The sequence below is a fragment of the Syngnathoides biaculeatus genome, chromosome 1, assembly GCF_019802595.1.
Source record: "Syngnathoides biaculeatus isolate LvHL_M chromosome 1, ASM1980259v1, whole genome shotgun sequence".
NCBI classification, from domain to species: domain Eukaryota; kingdom Metazoa; phylum Chordata; class Actinopteri; order Syngnathiformes; family Syngnathidae; genus Syngnathoides; species Syngnathoides biaculeatus.
The window spans coordinates 13,863,758-13,882,297 of NC_084640.1; the positions used below are offsets into that span (position 1 = coordinate 13,863,758).

Here is an 18,540-nt window from a genome sequence, read left to right on the forward strand (position 1 = left end):
CTTCTCTGGGTGGCGCTAATGAGTTTTAGATGTACAATCCACGGCGGTGCCCCATGAGTACATCCTCGAACTTGTTGTCTACGTTTAGGTTTTTTTTTTTTTTTTTAAATGTCGTGTAGATAGTTATAAAAATTCCTGTGGTGAGTCGTAACACCGCGTGACTTGTCATTGAGTTTTTGACGACTTTTTTTTTTGTCCGGATACAATGTAATTTCTAAAACATATCTTTTAAAATATAAACCCCGGCAAGTTCGCTAACCCCAGCATGAAGTCACCGCGCGAACTAGCAAGCTAGTGCTAACGCAAGCTAACGAGGGGCAACATTTTGGACAACGCCGACTGGGGGGGTCGATGTTCATCCCTCAGCGCCGTTTTGGCCTAACCGACAGGTTGGTATCCACGAACGTGATGTTGGTGTCTTTTAGTTATTTGTTAGCATGTAAAAAGCCGGTAGCGTTTTGTTCCCGCCTTGCCTCTGTTGCTATTCTCTTGTCTTCTTTTTTGTCCACTGCACACTTCACAGCTTCGTTGAAGTGCTCGAGTTAACGCCTGGAACGTTTTGAATTGCAAAAAGGTCACTCTGGAGTAAACAAGTCACTTTGTAGACGTTATTATTTCTTAAAAAAATAAAAACTACACCGGTTCTTTCCCTTTACTCACCATACGTGTGTTTTAAACTTAATTGCATACTGTTTACGTCCCCCCCCCCCCAAATAAAGTGCTTTAGATTTCAGGTTTGTCAGAAATGTTCCTGGAGTGCTACACCAAAAGGGTTGAACATTGGCAACCTCCCTACTCAGTTTACCTGTTCACAGAATCTGTCCACATGGCGGCCTTCCCGGGATCCATCGACGACGTCATCGTCGTGGAGGACGAGGACCCCCATCTCCCGCCGTCCTCCTCTTCTCAGGCGGAAAAAGCCGTGGAGAATTCGCATCATCGAGTGGCGCCGTCCGCCCCAGCCCACGTCGGCCAGTCGCCTTTCACTACGGCCGGCAAGAAGCGCGTCCTGCAGGCGGAGAATCAGAAGTTGTTCTCGGAGGTGATGACGCGTGCGCTCTGGAGCCGCTTCTGAAGGCACAATCGAATGAGGCCCGTCAGACGTCTGCCAGTTTTCATTGATGTAGTCAGACGCGTTCTGCGTATGCCGGTGGACGACTCAAAGACAGTCTTAAATACTTTGGCCAATGAGTACCTCTGTGTAGCTGTAAAAGCAGATGTTGGATGCTGGCAAAGTTCCTTGGCGCCCAGGTGCAGCCGCGGACGCGCGCACGTGTTACTGGTGATATCGTGATGTTGGCGAGCAGCCCAGTATGAAAAGGCTGTTCCCGGTTCCGTTCTCTGACGTTTGTGACATCTGTGTTTCCTGTACCCCCTTCAGTTTGTGGAACACGTCGCCGCTGTGACCCAGGACTGCCCCGAGGTTTTAGAATTCCTGAAGAAGAACCATACCAAAGCCTGTTCGGACTACTTGTCGTCGGTGGAGTTCCGCAACAGTTTGGGCCGATGTTTGACCCGCGTGGAGACCAACCACTCCAGAATGTTTGTCTACATCTACGAGCTGTGCATGGTGCTCAAGCAGCACAAGGACAGGACGAAGAGGAAGAAGAAGTCGAGCGCGTTTGAGTCCGCCCCCTCTGCCTCTGCTTTGGATTGTCTTCCGTCTACCTCATTAAACAGTGAAAGCCGGACCGCCGTCCCGACGGGTGCGCAGGAACAAGAGGGGAAGCCGACGACGGAAGATGAGAAGCCTTCCACGTCGGGTCTTCTTGAGGACCGGCTGAAGGCGGAGAAAAGGGCAAGCAGGGCCTCCAGGAAGCAGGTCAGTGTCCCGAGGTGTGCTCGGCCGTGTTCCCCTTCTATTCAATTCAATTTGATAACCACCGTTAGCGTAGCCGGATAATTTCACCCAACAACCGTCCGCTAGTTCAACGCTAACTTTAATAATGCGAAACGCCGTCAAGCATGGCTTACGGAGCAAGGCCCGGAGTCGCTGACGTCGACGGGGGTATCTTCCGCCGTGCTCGCGCTCCCAGATCGCGTACCTGGAGAACCTGCTGAAGGTCTACGACGACGAGATCTGTCGGCTGCAGCGGGCCGAGCTCTCGTTGGACGACCTGGATGCCGAGGACTCCTTGTACATCCAGGAGCACAAGCTCAAGCACAAGGTCCGTCTGCCTCCGGCCCGGCCCGCTCAGCTCCCGGCAGCCGGCGTGGCAAACGTAACTTTGCTCCTTTTGCAGATGATGAAGATCTACAAAAAGCTGTGCGAGCTGAAGCACTGCAGCTCGCTGACGGGCCGAGTCCTCGAGCGCAAGATCCTCTACACCGACACCAGCTATCCTGAGATCAGCAGGAGGGTGAGCCCGACTTCCGTTGCCTGCCCTCAAGCGAGGACGGCGATGATGTCGTTGCTCATTTTTTGAACTCGTATGACAATAATTTGTCGACTATTTTCTAGACCACCAAGCTTTGACTTGCAGAGTCCGGTGGACCCATTTTGAGAACCATCGGGTTAAATGCCCCCCCCGCCCCTATCATTTCAGATCCAGCGTTACATCAACAGCCCCGAGGTCTGTATGAACCCGCCCGACTACCAGGACATCCTCCAGCAGGTCCAGTTGGCCAGCAAGCGGCACAACCTGCGCCTGAGCAGCATGCAGCTGGAACAGATCGCCCGCAAGGCCTTCACCGACATCGGGACCAAGATCCAGCAGCGGCGCCAGCAAGACCTGCTTTATGACTTCGGCTGCCAACTGACCAGCGAGTACAAGCCCGGTAAGACACGCCTGGACGTAGGCGTGGACCCGCCACCACCGTCTGATCCGTTCACTCCCCAATTTAGGGACAAGTTGTGTTCCTGGAAGCTCTGCATAGAGTATTTTGACCCTACGTCTCAATTGAACCGCATAATTCCGTTTTAGGAAGTCTACCAGCTTAATGCTTACGTATCAAACGCCATAGACGGGTTAACGGATATAAATTGATGTTAGTGATTATTAACCCTCAAACAACTGCGACTTTAGCACGCGCATGGCGTAACAACACAAAAACAGAACAGATCACAATACTCGGAGACGTGTGAGAACCGCCTGAACTGGGTTTTTCATCTCTTAAGACAACGACCCGGCGCTGAAGGACACCTCGCTGCTCCGGAAGTTACGTGACAATCAGGAAATGGGCCTGAATCGCCTGGACGACGTCATCAACAAATACGCGACCCAACAGGAGAAGACGGACGAGAAGGACTGGACGCGGCGGCACGGCGAAGAGGTGCGAGCGCTCGACGGCGGCCGACCCGCTGGTCGCGGGCCTGTTTCTCACTTGTCTTACTGGGTGTAGCGAGAGGAGGAGGAAGATGAGGAGGAGGAGGAGGAGGAGGATGACGCGTCCTCAGAAGAAGACATCGAGGAAGAGATCCAGGCCAGCAGCCAGCAGGATGGAGCGGGTAAGAACCGCCGCCAAGGAAAGTCATCGTTTAGTCTTAAAGTTGAAACCTTTCTTCTCCTCCCTCATTAGGTGAGGACAGCGAAGAAGATGGCGGCAACGAGGCGGAGAGAATGAACGACGGCGCCATCAAGGACGAGCAGGCGTCGCCCGACGTCAGCACGGCGGGCGACGAGGCGTTCCCGGGCGGCCCCGTCCCCGACGCGAGCGTGTCGGCCATCTCGCCGCTGTCGGGCGTCACGTCTGCCGGCGACGACCCCGGCCGGCCGGAGCCCGCGCAGGCCCGCGCGCCCTCGTCTGACGGGCACGTCACCCCCGTCGCATCAGGGGTGCCCCCCTACCGGCATGCCGATCCGGTCACCTGCAACCAAAGGTGGGAGTCGGTCTCGGTTTGATGGAAACAAAATCAATGATGTACTTTCATTTCATTTGGCATCGTCTTTTTACTTAAAGCTCCACTGTCAAGCGTGCCCATAAACATTCTAAAATAGACGTAATGAAAAATACACATAACGTGAGTCACTTCAATGTTTATACGAAAAAAATTAATTTGAGCAGAGAGCGCGTCATCCATGCGCAAAGTTGCAGAAGTCTCATTCGACATCCAAGTGGTCGCCTTATTGCCCGCAACGTCGCACTGGGACATTCGCCATTGAAAACAGCTAGTGGCACTTGCTATGGGACACGGAAGCTCTTTTTACATTTTATATTTATATCTTTTATATTTATATTTGGATGATATGCGGATCACTTCTAACAACAGACTCCCAGGTGCTATGTAAGAGCCACCCCGGCCGAAGCCGTGCTCGGCGTACGAGGCGCCGACGGGTACATTTACACATTACACAATTTAGCCAAGCTAACTTACGTACATGGATATTTTGTTACGTTCTGAAAGGATTACAACCCCCCCCCCCCCCGACTATTGTTTATTTAGTAGCTGTATACACACCTACCTGTCATGTGGAACCCACGAAGCTCTCGTCCTTTGCACCCGTGCAATCCATTTTTCGCGACGAACCGGGTCTTTTTGAAAAGCAATGAAGAGTAAATCCATCCTCCCAAGTGTTCAAGCAATATTCAGCAATGCAACGAGCCGGCATTTTGCCCAACACGAAGGAACAACGAGGTACCGTCCAGCAGGTAAAACTAGTATAAACTGACGAGACAGCTTGAGTGCGCTACTGCCCTGTACATCACTTCCTGCTTCTTGTTAAACAAATCCCTCGAGAGGATTTTCGTGGCGGGAGGTACAAAAACCCAAATAGGTCAAAATCATGTTTTGTGGTGAAAAAACGGATGGGTCCTTTCCGGTTGCCTTTTTTAAAAAATTAATAACGTACTAAAAATCATGCATTTCATGTCAGTGGGGCTTTAATACCACATAAACCTGGTGTTTGAAGAGGGGTGTGTAGACTTTTGACGTGCAGTCTAGTTTTAAGTTATGAATGACAATTTCAAGTCAAGTTGAGTTTTCGTGACGCAAGCCCTAAAACTAGCAGCTTAACTCCAACTGGACTCAAGTCTGGTGACTCAAGGTTCTTTTCCCCCCCCCCCCCCCCCCCCCCCACACCTCTGCCAGCAACGGCACCGACCCCCCCGCGAACGGGGCGTCCCCACCGCCGCCGCCGGAGACGACGTGCCGCCCGGGCATCTCCACCGGCACCTCGCCACCTCGTCCGTCGCCGCCCAAGCGGAGGGTGAGCAGGAGCCAAAAGAGGAAAAGGCCGGCGGACGCCATCCCGAAGCAGAATCACATCAGTGCGGACGACAGGTGACCGTCTCGCCCCGGTTGTTAGCCCGAATTTTGTTCTCCTCGGCTATTTTACATCCAAGGAAATGGTAAGGCTAATGGGAAAGTAGTACTTCCTGTCAGGGAAGCACGAGGAAATGATACGTCTTGACTGTGATCTTTCTAGGGCGGGTAGGAGCTAAGTTCAGCCTGGGTTCTTAGCGAGAGTTTTTTTTTTTTTTTTTTTTTGTTAAAATGTGTTTTTAAACATCAGGCGGCACGGTGCCTCAGTCGGTAAAGCGTTGCCCTCACATTTCTGAGGTCCCGGGTTCAATCCCGGACTCGCCCGTGCCCCAAAAACACGCAACGTTAATTGGACACTCTAAATTGCCCCTAGGTGTGATTGCGAGTTTGTCTCAACGTGTCCTGCGATTGGCTGGCGACCAGTTCAGGGTGTAACCCCGCCTCCTGCCCGTTGATAGCTGGGATAGGCTCCGGCACGCCCCGTGACCCTTGTGAGGATAAGCGGTGAGGAAAATGGATGGATGGTTACATCAAATCAGATGAATGACGGATGGACACAACTGGTGAAATTTCACATAAGAACTTCTCGAAGATGTATTTGGTATCTGATTTGTGCATATTATTATTATTATTTTTTTAAATTATGAATATATGCTGGGATATGGCAGTTGGTCACATTTTGGCCATTTGCAGCAGAATTTAGGGATTGATTTGCACGTTTGCCCAAGAGGAAGTACATATTTTTCACATTACCTGCCAGGAAAAAAATGTTTATTTGTGTTCCGTCTTCGGACCCCCGTCAGAGAGGTGGAGGTGCTGCTGGACATGGGCGTCACCCGCGCCTCTCCGCCGCACGCCGCCGACGCGTCCGACTACCAGCTGGTCAGCAGCTCGCAGTCGCTGCCCCCCAGGAATAAGAAGAAGAAAGTAGGTGCGGCGCCGTGGCGCCCCCACCCCCAGCCGTCGGGCGTCGCCCTTCGTTCCGACGCCGGCGCCGAAACCCGATTTTGTGCGTGTGTCTCCGCAGGTTGACGTCGCCACCCAGTGCGACCCCCTGGAAATCATCGAACTGTCGGACTCGGAATGACCGCGCGTCACGAGTCAAAATCGATCTCGGCTTCCGGGTGCGAGATCAACATGTGCTCAGGACTCGGGGGGGGGGGGGGGGCGGAACGCCAGTCTGTTTACATTTTTATACATTTTTCTTTTAAATCACTTCGGGACACTTGTACATTTTTGACCATGTTGTCGTTGGCGGCGTTAGAGTCGCTGAGCTCGACGGACTTAGCATCGTTAGCATTTAGCGCGCGCGGGTGCTCGGGCGGTGGACATTTTGAGTCCGACCAATCTTCATCCGTAAAAAAAAAAAAAATAATAAAAATGGAATGTTTTCACTTTGTATCTATTCTTGGACTATCCTTTCACGCAGTTTGAGAGACTGCGGGGATTATGTTTGACTTTTATTTTTTAATACAAAAATGCACAAAACAAAACTTTTTATGGCCCACTGCGGTACTTAATTTAGCGCACTGATCATGATAGCAAAATGGGAATATTTGTTGCATTAATTTAGCTCCCCCAACCCTCCATGATTAATGTTTATGCATTTGTCGATCATGGGGATAAGTAGCTTGGAAAATGGATTTATGGGTACTTATTATAAATTAAAAATAGTTTTATTAGGCTACTAAAATGGCTTCATAACATTTTTTTTAACCTCTTTTATGATATCCAGACCCATTTTATCATTCAAATATAAATCTCCGGGACTTGTGTAATAAATGTTAGCCACCACTGATAATTTTTTTGTATTTATATTAAATTTTTTACCTTCTGAATATTCATTTAGTCACTGATGGTATAGCAGTACACACGCCTGACTTATCCACCCTGTGACCGACTGGCGACCAGTTCAGGGTGTCGTCCGCCTTTCGCCCCAAGCTAGCCGCGATAGGCTCTGTGACCCTTATGAGGATAAGCGACTTGGATAATGGACGGATGGACTGCTCATTTTCAGGGTTTGTGCGTGCTGTCCCAAGCGTGGGATATTTAAATAATTAGCTGCACGGCAGATATAATGCGCAATCAAAATTATTAAACCGGATGTCACCTGTATTGTACAGGAAGTAGTCATTTTGAATCAGGTTAGTCTTAGAAATTACATTCCTTAAATGTTATTACTAGAAATGACAAAATCCATTAAGAAGCGCACAATCACGTAGTATGGAGTGTATGTGTGTTTTTATATATATATATATATATATATATCTACATATATGACAATTCTGAGACCGGAGGGCACTCACACTACTGACGGAATTACTGCAAAGTTATTTTGTACTCTTCAAAATAAAGACCGTAGTGCGCTCGTTTATCATCGTTGAGGTTTACAGCAAAGAAAATCACGTTTTTTCATCAAACTTTTCTGTATTCGGAGAAAATGAATGTCTCTCGTTCATATTAATGCACTCGAAAAGTTTCCAATTGTCCCCGATTTGTGTTGAAAGGTGATTACGGTGTAGTTTATTTTGAAAGAATCGGCCGGAACCACGCGTGTTTCACTCTCACAAACTTGACGCTTGGCGGGCACCGAGAGGGTGGAAAAAAAAAAGCCAAGGAGGAAAAAAAAAGGAATATCCGAGGGGTAAGAGAAGCGAATTTGGATAAACTTTCCCAACTGTCCCGACCTGAGGAAGCTCCAAGAGGGGGGGAGGGAGCGGACGGCCAGTGGACTTAATCGGTAACTACCCCTGGAGTAAATTTATCGCTTGTTCACCGACGGTCTCGACAACGCCGTCGTCGTCCCAGCGGCCGGAAGTCTGCATGAAGCTTTCGTCTCCCTGGCGTGGCGACGACGGCGTCGACGGTTTTTTTTTTTTTTTTAACCCCCCTCCACTGCCTGCCTTCGTTTTTTTTTTTTTTTTTTTAAATTCGACACTTTTTTTTCTCCTCTGTTTTTTTTTTTTTTTTTAATGTTCTCTCGGTGCTATGAGCAACGGGTTTAGCCAAGAGAGCCGGCCAGCGTGTTTTGTGTTTAGCGAGCAAAGCACACCAAAGCCGCGGCCTCCATGTAGCTTTAGCGAACAAAAGGAGAAATTTAATGGAGGCAAGTTAGCCTCCTTAGCTTTGCATAGACGTGCTCTCCCCTGTCCTTTATCGCCAAAAGCCATACTAATAAATACCTTTCTTCTTATTATTTATTCTATTATTTAGTTCTTGTCAGAGGATTATAGTGCTAAATGAACCTGGTTTCCTCATTAAAATAACATTTCTGATTATGGCAATATTGAGTTGACGAGCCCGTGCAGCCCGAGACGTTTTGTTGAATTTACATTTAAAATCCAAATAATGCTCAACGTAGACTGCACCGGCTCGGAGCAGACGGAAATAAACGTTCTGATATGATCTTAGCCAAGCCTCAGTGTTTTTGTAGTCCAGTGGTTCTCAAACTGACACCAGCGATTACTGTACCACCTCAAAATTAATATAAGTTGTCAATATTGCACAAGTTCTCGAGTTAGACTGGACAGGAGTGTAGTAGGCCCAAGTGTTCAGGAGGAGGTTTTAGTCTATATTTTCAATAATGCTGTAAATCAGTTGTAAACATGAATGTGCTTGCAAATAGAAACGTAGCCTCATCCTCATCACCCTACCGCGCTTCACTTTTTGTTTCGCGCAGTTTTGCTGTATCTCGGAATTTGACCGCAGATGTTCCGCAACCGCACATTCAACGTGAGCGGATTTCATAAAGTTGAAGGCGTCGCAATCCCTACGAAGGTGGTCAAGGACAGACACAGCCGCCAGCGCTCTCATTCACTTTTTTTTTTTTTTTTTTTTAAAACAAAGAATCAACCATAAGTTGAGCACATTCATCCACGATCAGGCCTACTGGTTAACGCGTAGTCACGCGACAAGCCCAGCGCTCGCGATCTCGATCCGGCAGTCGGCCCGCCGCGCCAACTACCGCCGGCCCGATTTTTGTCGGTGCGCGCGCTACAGGAAGTGTGGAGGAGGAGCTTCGGTGTTTTCTAAGTGTGCTACTTTTCAATTCCAGAAATAATGGACGAATCCCATTTCAACTCGTCATACTTTTGGTCTCCCGTCCCCACTGTACAAGGACAGGTAGAGACAACCTTATTGTTGGCCTTGTCTTGAATGCACAATGGTGTCGTGGCATGTTTTCCGTGTCCCGGGATTCCTTGCAGTTTTATGTCCCATGTCAACGCTTTCCGCTCTGCCGCGCAACGCAAACCGGCGTCAGCCGTGTGTGACCCGCTTTGACGGTTCCGCCCCGGTCACGTGTCACACTCCCGTCCAGGGGTTGCAAAGGGGGGGGTGGAAAAAATTTCCCGTCAAATTTCCATGGGAGGTTAAGCGGGGTGGGGGGAATTTTTGGAAACGTTCCGAATTGGAAACTTTCCATGGATTTTATGAGATGTAAATTTTGAATCAGAATTCCAATCTGGTGTAACAAATTGGCAGATTAATGAGCAAGTCATTGATTATCAAATGTATTGACAGCTATTTTAATTGTTAAATAATAATATGGAGCTGTTACTCAACTCCTAAAAATATGATTTCAGCATCTCGACATTTAAAAAAAAAATTCAAATTGGAAGCAGCTTGACTATCTTTGCGGTTAATTAAAAGTAGGACAGTTGCAAACATCTGCTTTTTCTTTGGAAAACAATGATCCACTTTTTTTTTTTTTTTTTCAACCCATGTTATGGACCAAAGAAGGAACTGAATCGTGAATCATAAACAGGTTTATCTTTGTGCGTTTTCTGCACTGACAATTCAGACTGTAAATGTATATATTTTTATGATTTAAAAAAAAAAAAAAAAAAGACAACTTAGGAAAATAATAATCAATTGCAGCCCTCTCCTGGTTTTATTCCTATGGAAAGTTTCCAACTTTGAAAATTCCTGGAATTTTGCAACCCTCCTCCCCCTCCCCACCCCCCACTCTCATTTCTTGGAGTTCTCCTCACGCTTTTGTTTGTTTGTTCCTTCTCTTTGCATCTCACCTTTTTTTTTCTATTTCTCTTTTCTCCATCTCCTCCTCTTCCTCACTCTTCCCATGCATCATCCTCATGTTTTTGCCTCGCCTGCTTCCCTCCAATCGCCCCTCAACGCCCCCCTGCCCCTCACTTGTCCCCCCCCCCCCCCCCGGTCATCCCTCCACCCAAACCGCCGCCGCCCACCCCCCACCCCGCCCCTCTGCTCGTCCCCCCGCTAGATCGAGAGCGCCATGTTCCTGAACAAAACCAAGGAGCAGCTCGGCGCCGAGAAGCCCGGCGCTCCGGCGTTCCCGCACTCGGCGGCGTCTTCCTCGGCTCCGCACTACCCCACGGCGGTGCTCGCCATCCCCGGATCGGTGGAGTCGGGGGCCGGGCTGCGGGTGGTCACCAAACAGGAGGGCAGCGGCTCGGCGGCGTCGGCTGGAGGAGGAGGCGGCGCGCACGTGCACCAGTCGCACACTTCGCAGAACGTCACTGTCGTGCCTGTCCCCTCGTCAGGAATCATGACCGCAGGTGAGTGGCCCCCTTTTTTCGGTCCGCCCGGATGTGGGGGACTCGGATCACGTGACTTGGCGCAGTCGGTCGGTCTTGAGCGGACGCTTTTTGCCAATCAACACGCAGACCGGCTAAAAGGTGAACTAGCTCACCACCGGCCAGCTCAATACTTTCTTTTTCTGGGGCCCACGTCACCCACAAGGCCCGGGCCTGCCTCTAAAATCCAAACGCGCTCAAAGTCACATATACTACACTAATTTAAGTGAAAAAGTGTCGGAGCTCCACTGCTGTTAAGTACGGCATTCCCGTCGTGTGATTACAATGTACCGAGTCCATCCAGCCGTCTGTTTTCCTTGCCGCTTATCCTCACGAGGGTCGTTGGGAGCACCGGAGCCTATCCCAGCTGTCGACTGGCAGGAGGCGGGGTACACCCTGAACTGGTTGCCAGCCAATCGCAGGGCACATCGACACAAACAACCGCACGGTCACACCTACGGGCAATTTAGAGCGTCCAATTAACGTTGCTTGTTTTTGGGGATGTGAGAGGAAACCGGAGAGCCCACCCGGAGGAAACCCACGTAGGCACGGGGAGAATATGCAAACTCCACACGGGTGGGTCTGGGATTGAACCCGGGACCTCAGAACTGTGAGGCCAACGCTTTACCAGCTGAGCCGCCGTACCAAGTCTAAGCCCTAACAAATATTTGACAGTGTGATATTATTTGTAGGAGTATAAAACAAGTCATATCATCATAAACGTCACATGAAAGTGTCACATTGTTTGTACTTCCTTGTCTTTCCCATTTTTTTTTTCTTTTTTTGAATAAATAACTTTATCAGCCATGACATGTTGACAGTACTACATCAAAAGCCACAAAAAAAAATCTAAAATTGTATAAAAATAAACCAGATGTAGTAAAGCGTAGGCCTCACAGTTCTGAGGACTGGGGTTCGATCCCGGCCCCGGCCTGTGCGGAGTTTGCGTGCTCTCCCCGTGCCTGCGTGGGTTTCCTCCGGGCTCCCTCCCGCTTCCCAAAAACCATGCGACATTTAATTGGACACTCTAAATTGCCCCAAGGTGTGATTGTGAGTGCGACCGTTTGTCTGGATGTGCTTTGTGATTGGCTTGCGACCAGTTCGGGGTGTACCACGCCTATGCCGGGATAGGCTCCGGCGCTCCCCGCGACCCTCGTGAGGATAAGCGGCCAAGAAAATGGATGGATAAACCAGCTGTTTGGATTCGGATATACTGTGCAAAAAGTAAGATTTCGATCGGCGAATTATGACGTCAAAACGTGCCTGCGGGGGTGTGCCTAATAAAGTGACCCCTGCAATGTTTCAACGTGGTTTTTGTTTTTGTCAGCGGGCTTGGTGATCACCACCCCACAGGGCACGCTGGTACCCACTGCGTCCACGCAGTCTTTCGTGGCCGGACCGCACTCCGCCACCACCATGATCGTGTCTGCGGTGCACCCCTCGAACGCAGGTGAAGGCGTTAGGACGCGCGCGAGTTCTCTTTCCGCCTTTGGCCGCACGATCCCCAAAACGATTTGCGTTTTGTGTTGGCAGACAAGAAGGGCGACATGGCGGGGCCCCCCGCCATCGTCATGTCGACGCCGGGCAAGCGCGGCAGGAAGAGCAAGCAGTCGATGAACAGAGCGAGCGGCATCCTCCCCCCGGGAAGTGACGCGTTAATACTGGCGCACCTTGCCGCCACCGGGCAGGTCTGGCTCCTTATTTTCATTGTAGCGAACCCGGCGCAAAATCTGATGCTTTGGTTGCATCCCCAGCATCACTCTGCCGATCCCTACGACCTGTCCAACGACGAGGACGACCACTCCAGTAAAGAGGGTCCCAAATCCTACAGGTTGGCGTTCAGACACCAACAAACAGAAGGCGGCGCCAGTGAAGGGTTTCACCACCTTCTTTTCGCCCCAAAGGTGTCGCATGTGCGCGGTGACGTTCTTCAGCAAGTCGGACATGCAGATCCACGCCAAGTCGCACACTGAGGCCAAGCCTCACAAGTGTCCCCACTGCTCCAAGTCCTTCGCCAACTCCAGCTACCTGTCGCAGCACATCCGCATCCACAGCGGCGCCAAGCCCTACAGCTGCACCTACTGCCAGAAAGCCTTCAGGCAGCTCAGCCACCTGCAGCAGCACACACGGTAATGGAGTTTGGGTTTTGTTTTTGTTTTTGTTTTTTTCCCAAAACGGCGTGCATGCGCCTGCCTCGCTGCGCGCGACGCCCCTCGGAGGAGGGAGAGAGAGGCACCTGTCGTTCAAAAGCATTTTTATCATCGGTTTCGACATTCATCTCCGCTCAACAGGGACATATTCGGTATTTATTTTTTTATTTTTTTTCTTCAACATTTTAAATTTTGTTTGAAAAATAGGCCTGGTTTTCGCGCTTCGGTTGACAACTGGGTGTGTGTAAGTAATATTCCTTTTATTCAATTTTATTTATGTTTCACGCCAGTTTTTACAATAGACTTTGCCCGGGAGCGGCAAACGGCTGGAAGCGAGCACGCCGTGCCTCTTTATTTCGGAGAAATATTGTAAAGTGTGTTTTGATTATTTTCAGGGTTTAAATATGTGTTCTCAAAGCGTGGCAGGGATCAAATTCTTTTTCAAAAGTCAGATTTGGACAAAGCCCCCCCCCCCCCCCCCCATTGCGGGCGGGTCTGCATGCTACGTTCCCCCAACCCCCGATTTGGGTTCACTGTGGTCAGGGAGCGATTCCGAACGCAGCCAGACAGACTGAGACGGAGAGAGCGAGAGAAGCGGGAACTGTGCTCGCTCCTGTTGTACTTCTGTGTTTTCCTATAAGTCGGACACAGCGCACACGAGCACAAAACCATCACTTGAACGCATGATTTGCTCTTGAGTTCACTGTGAAGTCTGGTCTTGCTCCAGCCTAAAGATCTCTCGCTCTTTCTCTCTCTCTCTCTCTCTCTCTCTGTCTGTCTGTTTGTCTCTCTCTCTCTTTGTCTCTCTGGGTCCATCCCCTCCTCCGCCCTCGGTCCCCCGCCACCCTTCCACGTGGCGGCGCCGCCTCAGCAACCACACTGAGGCCAAGCCCCACAAGTGTCCCCACTGCTCCAAGTCCTTTGCCAACTCCAGCTACCTGTCGCAGCACATCCGCATCCACAGCGGGGCCAAGCCCTACAGCTGCACCTACTGCCAGAAAACCTTCAGGCAGCTCAGCCACCTGCAGCAGCACACACGGTACTGGAGCGGACCGGGCCGGTCCGGGCCGGGTGGTGTCGGCTCTGCGGCGACAGAAATGAGGACGCGGGAAAGGTGTTCCTCTTGAACTTGGAGTCCACTTAGGATTTGTGCTGTGTATTTTTGTGTGTCTTGCAGGATTCACACCGGCGACCGGCCGTACAAGTGCAACCACCCTGGCTGCGAGAAAGCCTTCACTCAGCTCTCCAATCTGCAGGTAGCGCTTTAAAAGTCCGCTGTCGTGAAATGCGTGATTTTTAGTACGTTAATAATGACAAAATCATCAGGCGGAATGGACCCATCCGTTTTTTGCACCAGCTTTTTGCATGAAAATCCACTCAGTGGAGAAGAAACAGGAAGTGATGTACGGGGCAGTAGCGCACACAAGCAGTCGCGTCTGTTTATACTCGTTTTACCTGCGGGACGCTAGCTCGTCGTTCCTTCGTGTTCGCCGAGATGCCGGCTCGTTGTGTTGCTGGATATTGCTCGAACGCTCGTGAGGATGGATCCGGTTCGTCGTGAAAAATGGGTTGCACGGGTGCAAAGGACGAGAGCTTCGTGGGCTCCAGATGAGAGGTAGGTGTGTGTATATACCTAGTAAAAACAATAGTAACAATAGTTGGGAGGGGGGGGGGGCGTAATCCGTAAATCAGGGGTGCTAAATGGATCGATGTGCGCGTTGGAAGGCTTCCGTGCAGCAGCCGCTGAAGGCCTTGTGGATCGCCACCGATCTGGTTGACAAGTCCGAGCCAGCCGCCGGCCTTGTCCACACGGCTTCGGCCGGGGTGCCTCGTCGCGGCACCGGCCTCCACGGAACTGGATCAGACGGGGATGTGGTTTGGCCGTGGCGTTGTAGTTGCTCGCGGGCGGCGTTGTTTTTATCATCGACACACGTTGGTGGATCGGGCGGGGAGCTGGTTTGGCCGTGATCCGGATATCATCTAAATGTTGCTGGAAACGATAGGGTAGTATTGCCCCGGTCACTTCACTCGGTCGTGAGATGTTCTCTTCTACAAAACAAGCTTCCGTGTCGGAAGGGGCGTGTTCGTCTCCCACGGTAGGGGCCGCAGCGTGTTTTCAATGGCGAATATCTTATTTCAGAATGTTTACGGGGATGACACAACTGGAAATAATGGAAATCCAGACCGTTGGCCCGCAATTTAGAGTGCTCAGCGAGGCTCACGCAACTCGGGGACTCGGTGCTCACTTTCCTCTTTCAAACCCGACTCCGCCCCCTCTCTTTTCTTTTTTTTTTTTGACCGCAGTCTCACCGCCGGCAGCACAACAAGGACAAGCCGTTCAAGTGCCACAACTGCAACCGCGGGTACACGGACGCCGCCAGCCTGGAGGTGCACCTGTCCACGCACACCGTCAAACACGCCAAGCTGTTCTCCTGCGGCCTCTGCAACCGCTCCTACACCTCGGTAGGAGTGACGATGACCAGACGGGCCCAATTTTTTACTTTATGTATTTTTGCAAGTTAGCGCGCTCGCACTTCAGCCGCGTTTTCTGTGTCTCACAATTTCTTCCCGTAGGAAACGTACCTGATGAAACACATGAGGAAGCACAATCCCGACGCGGCGGCCGAGCAGGCGCAGGGCCACGGCTCGGGCGGGCGGGGGCGCGGACGCGGCAGGGGCCGGGGCAGGGGGGCCCACCACCAAAGCCAGGCGAACCCCAACGCCGGCGGCCAGAACCCCAACGCCGGACCCCCCGGCGGCTACCCGCAGCCCGGCGAGGGCGTCATCCCCTGTCCCTTCGACCTCCACCAGTACAAGACGGTGGCGGCCGGCGAGATCCAGTACAAACCCGGAAGCGTGGCAGACCACAAAGACCTCTGCCTCACCGTGTCCACGTCCGCCATCCAGGTGGAGCACATGAACTCGTAGGACGCAAGATTCAGCCCGTTGTACAAAGTCTTTCAAACGTAGTCCGGACAAATTCGACAAACGGGGACTGGCTTTTCTAGGTGGACTTTGGCGTGGCTTTCAAAGGGATTTATCAGGTCTAAAGACGCGCAGGAGGAGGAAGCTTTAATGGAGGACGCGGCCCGAGCAGTCCCAATTCGCTCGCCGAGGGCCTCGTTCCCGCCTAAACGGGAAGCGGCGCCTTCCTCTGACGTCACCTCCGGTCCGGAATTGCGGTTTATCCGCGTTGACCCGAAGGAACAGCTGGCTCGCCCGTACAGAAGCTACCCTACGAGGCGGGCCGGAATTCACGACTGACTCTTTTTAAATTAATTTATTGATCCAAAATCTCCTCAAACAAAGGTGCGTGCGTGCGTGTGTGTGTGTGTGTGTGTGTGTGTACACCGTCAACTGTTAATCGCAGGGGGGATAAATTCCCAAACCCAGCACGTGATCGCTGAAAATCTCAGTTCCACGTCCTTGATTTAGCCCCACCCGACAAAAAAAGTATATATCTCGTGAAATAATCTCAATTTATAAATACATTTTCTGAGAGTGAAAAGTGGGGCTGTATAATCGAACACAAAGTTAATAATTTCTAGTGTAAACAGCGACAGGTGGACGCGCAAGTTTTTCGTACCTTCCGACATCTAATCGAAAATTTTTTTGTTCTGCTCGTCACAGAGAAATATATTTGTAATAACTCATTAATAGACAATAATTGGATAATTTGTTGTGGCATTTTTTTTTTTTAACGCCGCCCATTGATATATTATTTGGGGGTACTTTCACCCCTCCCTCGTGCTTATAACATATTTGGACTCCCATATCATGTCACCAAACCACAACATTTCATCAAATGAAAGTCAGCTGACGTAGCGATGCGAAAACGCCATAGACGGGCCAACGCGAGCGAGCATAGGTGGCACCCTGTTGAAAAGAAAAATAGTGGCGTAAGGTTTTTTTTTCTTCTTGAAATTACTATTTTTTTAATCACAATTGCGTGCGTGTAAAATTTGGAAACGGCGCGTGCGACGACAGCCGGATGGTTCGCCCCCCCTCCCCCCAAATTATCTGAGCAAGTTTATTTTGGTTTATTGGCGGTTGCCTGTCGCGTGAATCGGCGTCAAAGACGTTGCATGTAACAATTCCAGGCGCACGAGCGTACCGCAACGGCGCTAAGTAGGGTAGCGTCTGTCGTCCTCGCGGCCGAACGGAGGAGAATTCCGGTTCTGGCCGCTCAAATTGACCCCCGCGGGACATTTGCCGAATGCACTAAAGCGCAGATGGGGGGCGGTGGGAGTGGGGGGGGGGGGCTCCCGAACTAAGCACTTGATGAAGCTTTGTACTTCACCTTCTGCGTTTGGCGGCTGTACTTTTTTTAATACGTCTGTATTTTTCTACCAAGCGGAGGAAGGTGAACGAGCGCGAATGTGGGTGGGGGGGGAGCAGTGTTGCCGTCGTTTATTATTATTTTTTTGTTTGTTTTGTTTTTGTTACTAACACAAGCGTTTGCGACACTGCGTCGTGACATTTTGGCAGCCAGTTGTTGGAGGAATAATGATTGTATGACAAACATGGCTGACTGGTACTGTTAATATGGTTCATTTTTATTATTATTTTTTTTTTATAAGGCTTTTTCCATGCATATTCTAACTTCTTCCAGTAAAACTGTATTGCAAATGTTATCCGCACTATTATCCTACTAAAGGCATTATTATATGGCAGTATGCTGTACATAACGTTTTCTGTAAAAGGGAAGCATGTCCTGTGAATTATTATTTTTTTTTTAATGATTACCCCATACCCCCACTTCCCCACCCCCAAAAAATGAAAAAAATTGTATTAGTGATATTCACTCAAATTATATTTGGCTTGTAACCACCACCAAGATCGATAGTATTGGGCAATGTGAAACATAAGTAAATAATTAAAAATCTATTTTTGTTTGCCTCCACTCACTTGCCGTCACCGGATTTGCCCCCCCCCCCCACCACCGTGTAGCTTTCGCCTTCGTAGGGAAAAAAAATGAAAAATACATTTACAATTCATGTCATGTGTAATGCTAACACGTTGAGCTGTGTGCTACTTACGCTACGCTAAAGCATCCTGTATCCTCCACACCTGATTTAGACTTCATGAGAATAAAGTTGGCAAGCAAGATTTCGTACGAAAAATCCCCTCCGAGCCTTGCTTTGTTTTTGTTCTCCCCCGAGTTCGACGACGCAGCATTAAACGCGCTCTGTTGGATTCCAACCAACCATTTCCTTAGCCGCTTATCCTCACAAGGGCGGCAGGAGTGCCGGAGCCCGTCCCAGCTACGTGTTTGGCTCACAAGGCGACCTTGATTTTCGTCTGCGGTGAGTGCGTTTGTAGTGTTACGTTGTACCGTTCGTGGAGTCTTTTGTGGTCGGATCCCATTTTTAAGAACAAAGGGGACGTCCAGAGTTGTGGCGATTTGTAGAGGAATAAAGTGGATGGGCCACACGGTGAAGTTATGGGAAAGAGTACCACTGATGCATTATTTGCCTTGAGGATGCTAACTGAAAAGTACAGAGAAGGTCAGAAAGGGCTAGAGAAAGCTGAGGACAGAGTACCAAGAGAGGAACTGTGGTACTGCATGCGCAAGTCTGGTGTGGCGGAGAAACATGTCAGAATAGTACAGCAGGGCAGGGCAGCAGAACAATGG

The 18,540-nt window shown here is 50.2% G+C and overlaps 2 protein-coding genes across 5 annotated transcripts; both read left to right on the forward strand.

Annotated features, from left to right (window-relative positions):
• Positions 1–26: 26 nt before the first annotated feature.
• daxx (death-domain associated protein) lies at positions 27–6,582 on the forward strand. Its single transcript, XM_061819161.1, has 12 exons — positions 27–389; positions 816–1,042; positions 1,382–1,822; positions 2,037–2,168; positions 2,244–2,360; positions 2,547–2,778; positions 3,119–3,273; positions 3,343–3,448; positions 3,520–3,820; positions 5,030–5,221; positions 6,007–6,130; positions 6,231–6,582. The coding sequence occupies exons 2-12, from the start codon at positions 827–829 to the stop codon at positions 6,288–6,290; spliced, it is 2,076 nt and encodes a 691-aa protein (XP_061675145.1). The 5' UTR covers positions 27–389; positions 816–826; the 3' UTR covers positions 6,291–6,582.
• Positions 6,583–7,719: 1,137 nt separating this feature from the next.
• Positions 7,720–18,017, forward strand: znf384a (zinc finger protein 384 a). 4 transcript variants are annotated; one of them, XM_061819186.1, is made up of 11 exons: positions 7,736–7,943; positions 9,258–9,325; positions 10,443–10,737; positions 12,083–12,205; positions 12,289–12,443; positions 12,510–12,586; positions 12,660–12,884; positions 13,777–13,944; positions 14,083–14,161; positions 15,210–15,368; positions 15,480–18,017. In XM_061819186.1, the coding sequence occupies exons 2-11, from the start codon at positions 9,263–9,265 to the stop codon at positions 15,831–15,833; spliced, it is 1,698 nt and encodes a 565-aa protein (XP_061675170.1). In that variant the 5' UTR covers positions 7,736–7,943; positions 9,258–9,262; the 3' UTR covers positions 15,834–18,017. The 4 variants fall into 4 exon arrangements, with proteins under 4 accessions (XP_061675160.1, XP_061675181.1, XP_061675170.1 ...); XM_061819176.1 differs by having other exon boundaries at positions 7,720–7,943; positions 12,289–12,586; XM_061819197.1 differs by lacking the exon at positions 13,777–13,944 and having other exon boundaries at positions 7,727–7,943.
• Positions 18,018–18,540: the final 523 nt, after the last annotated feature.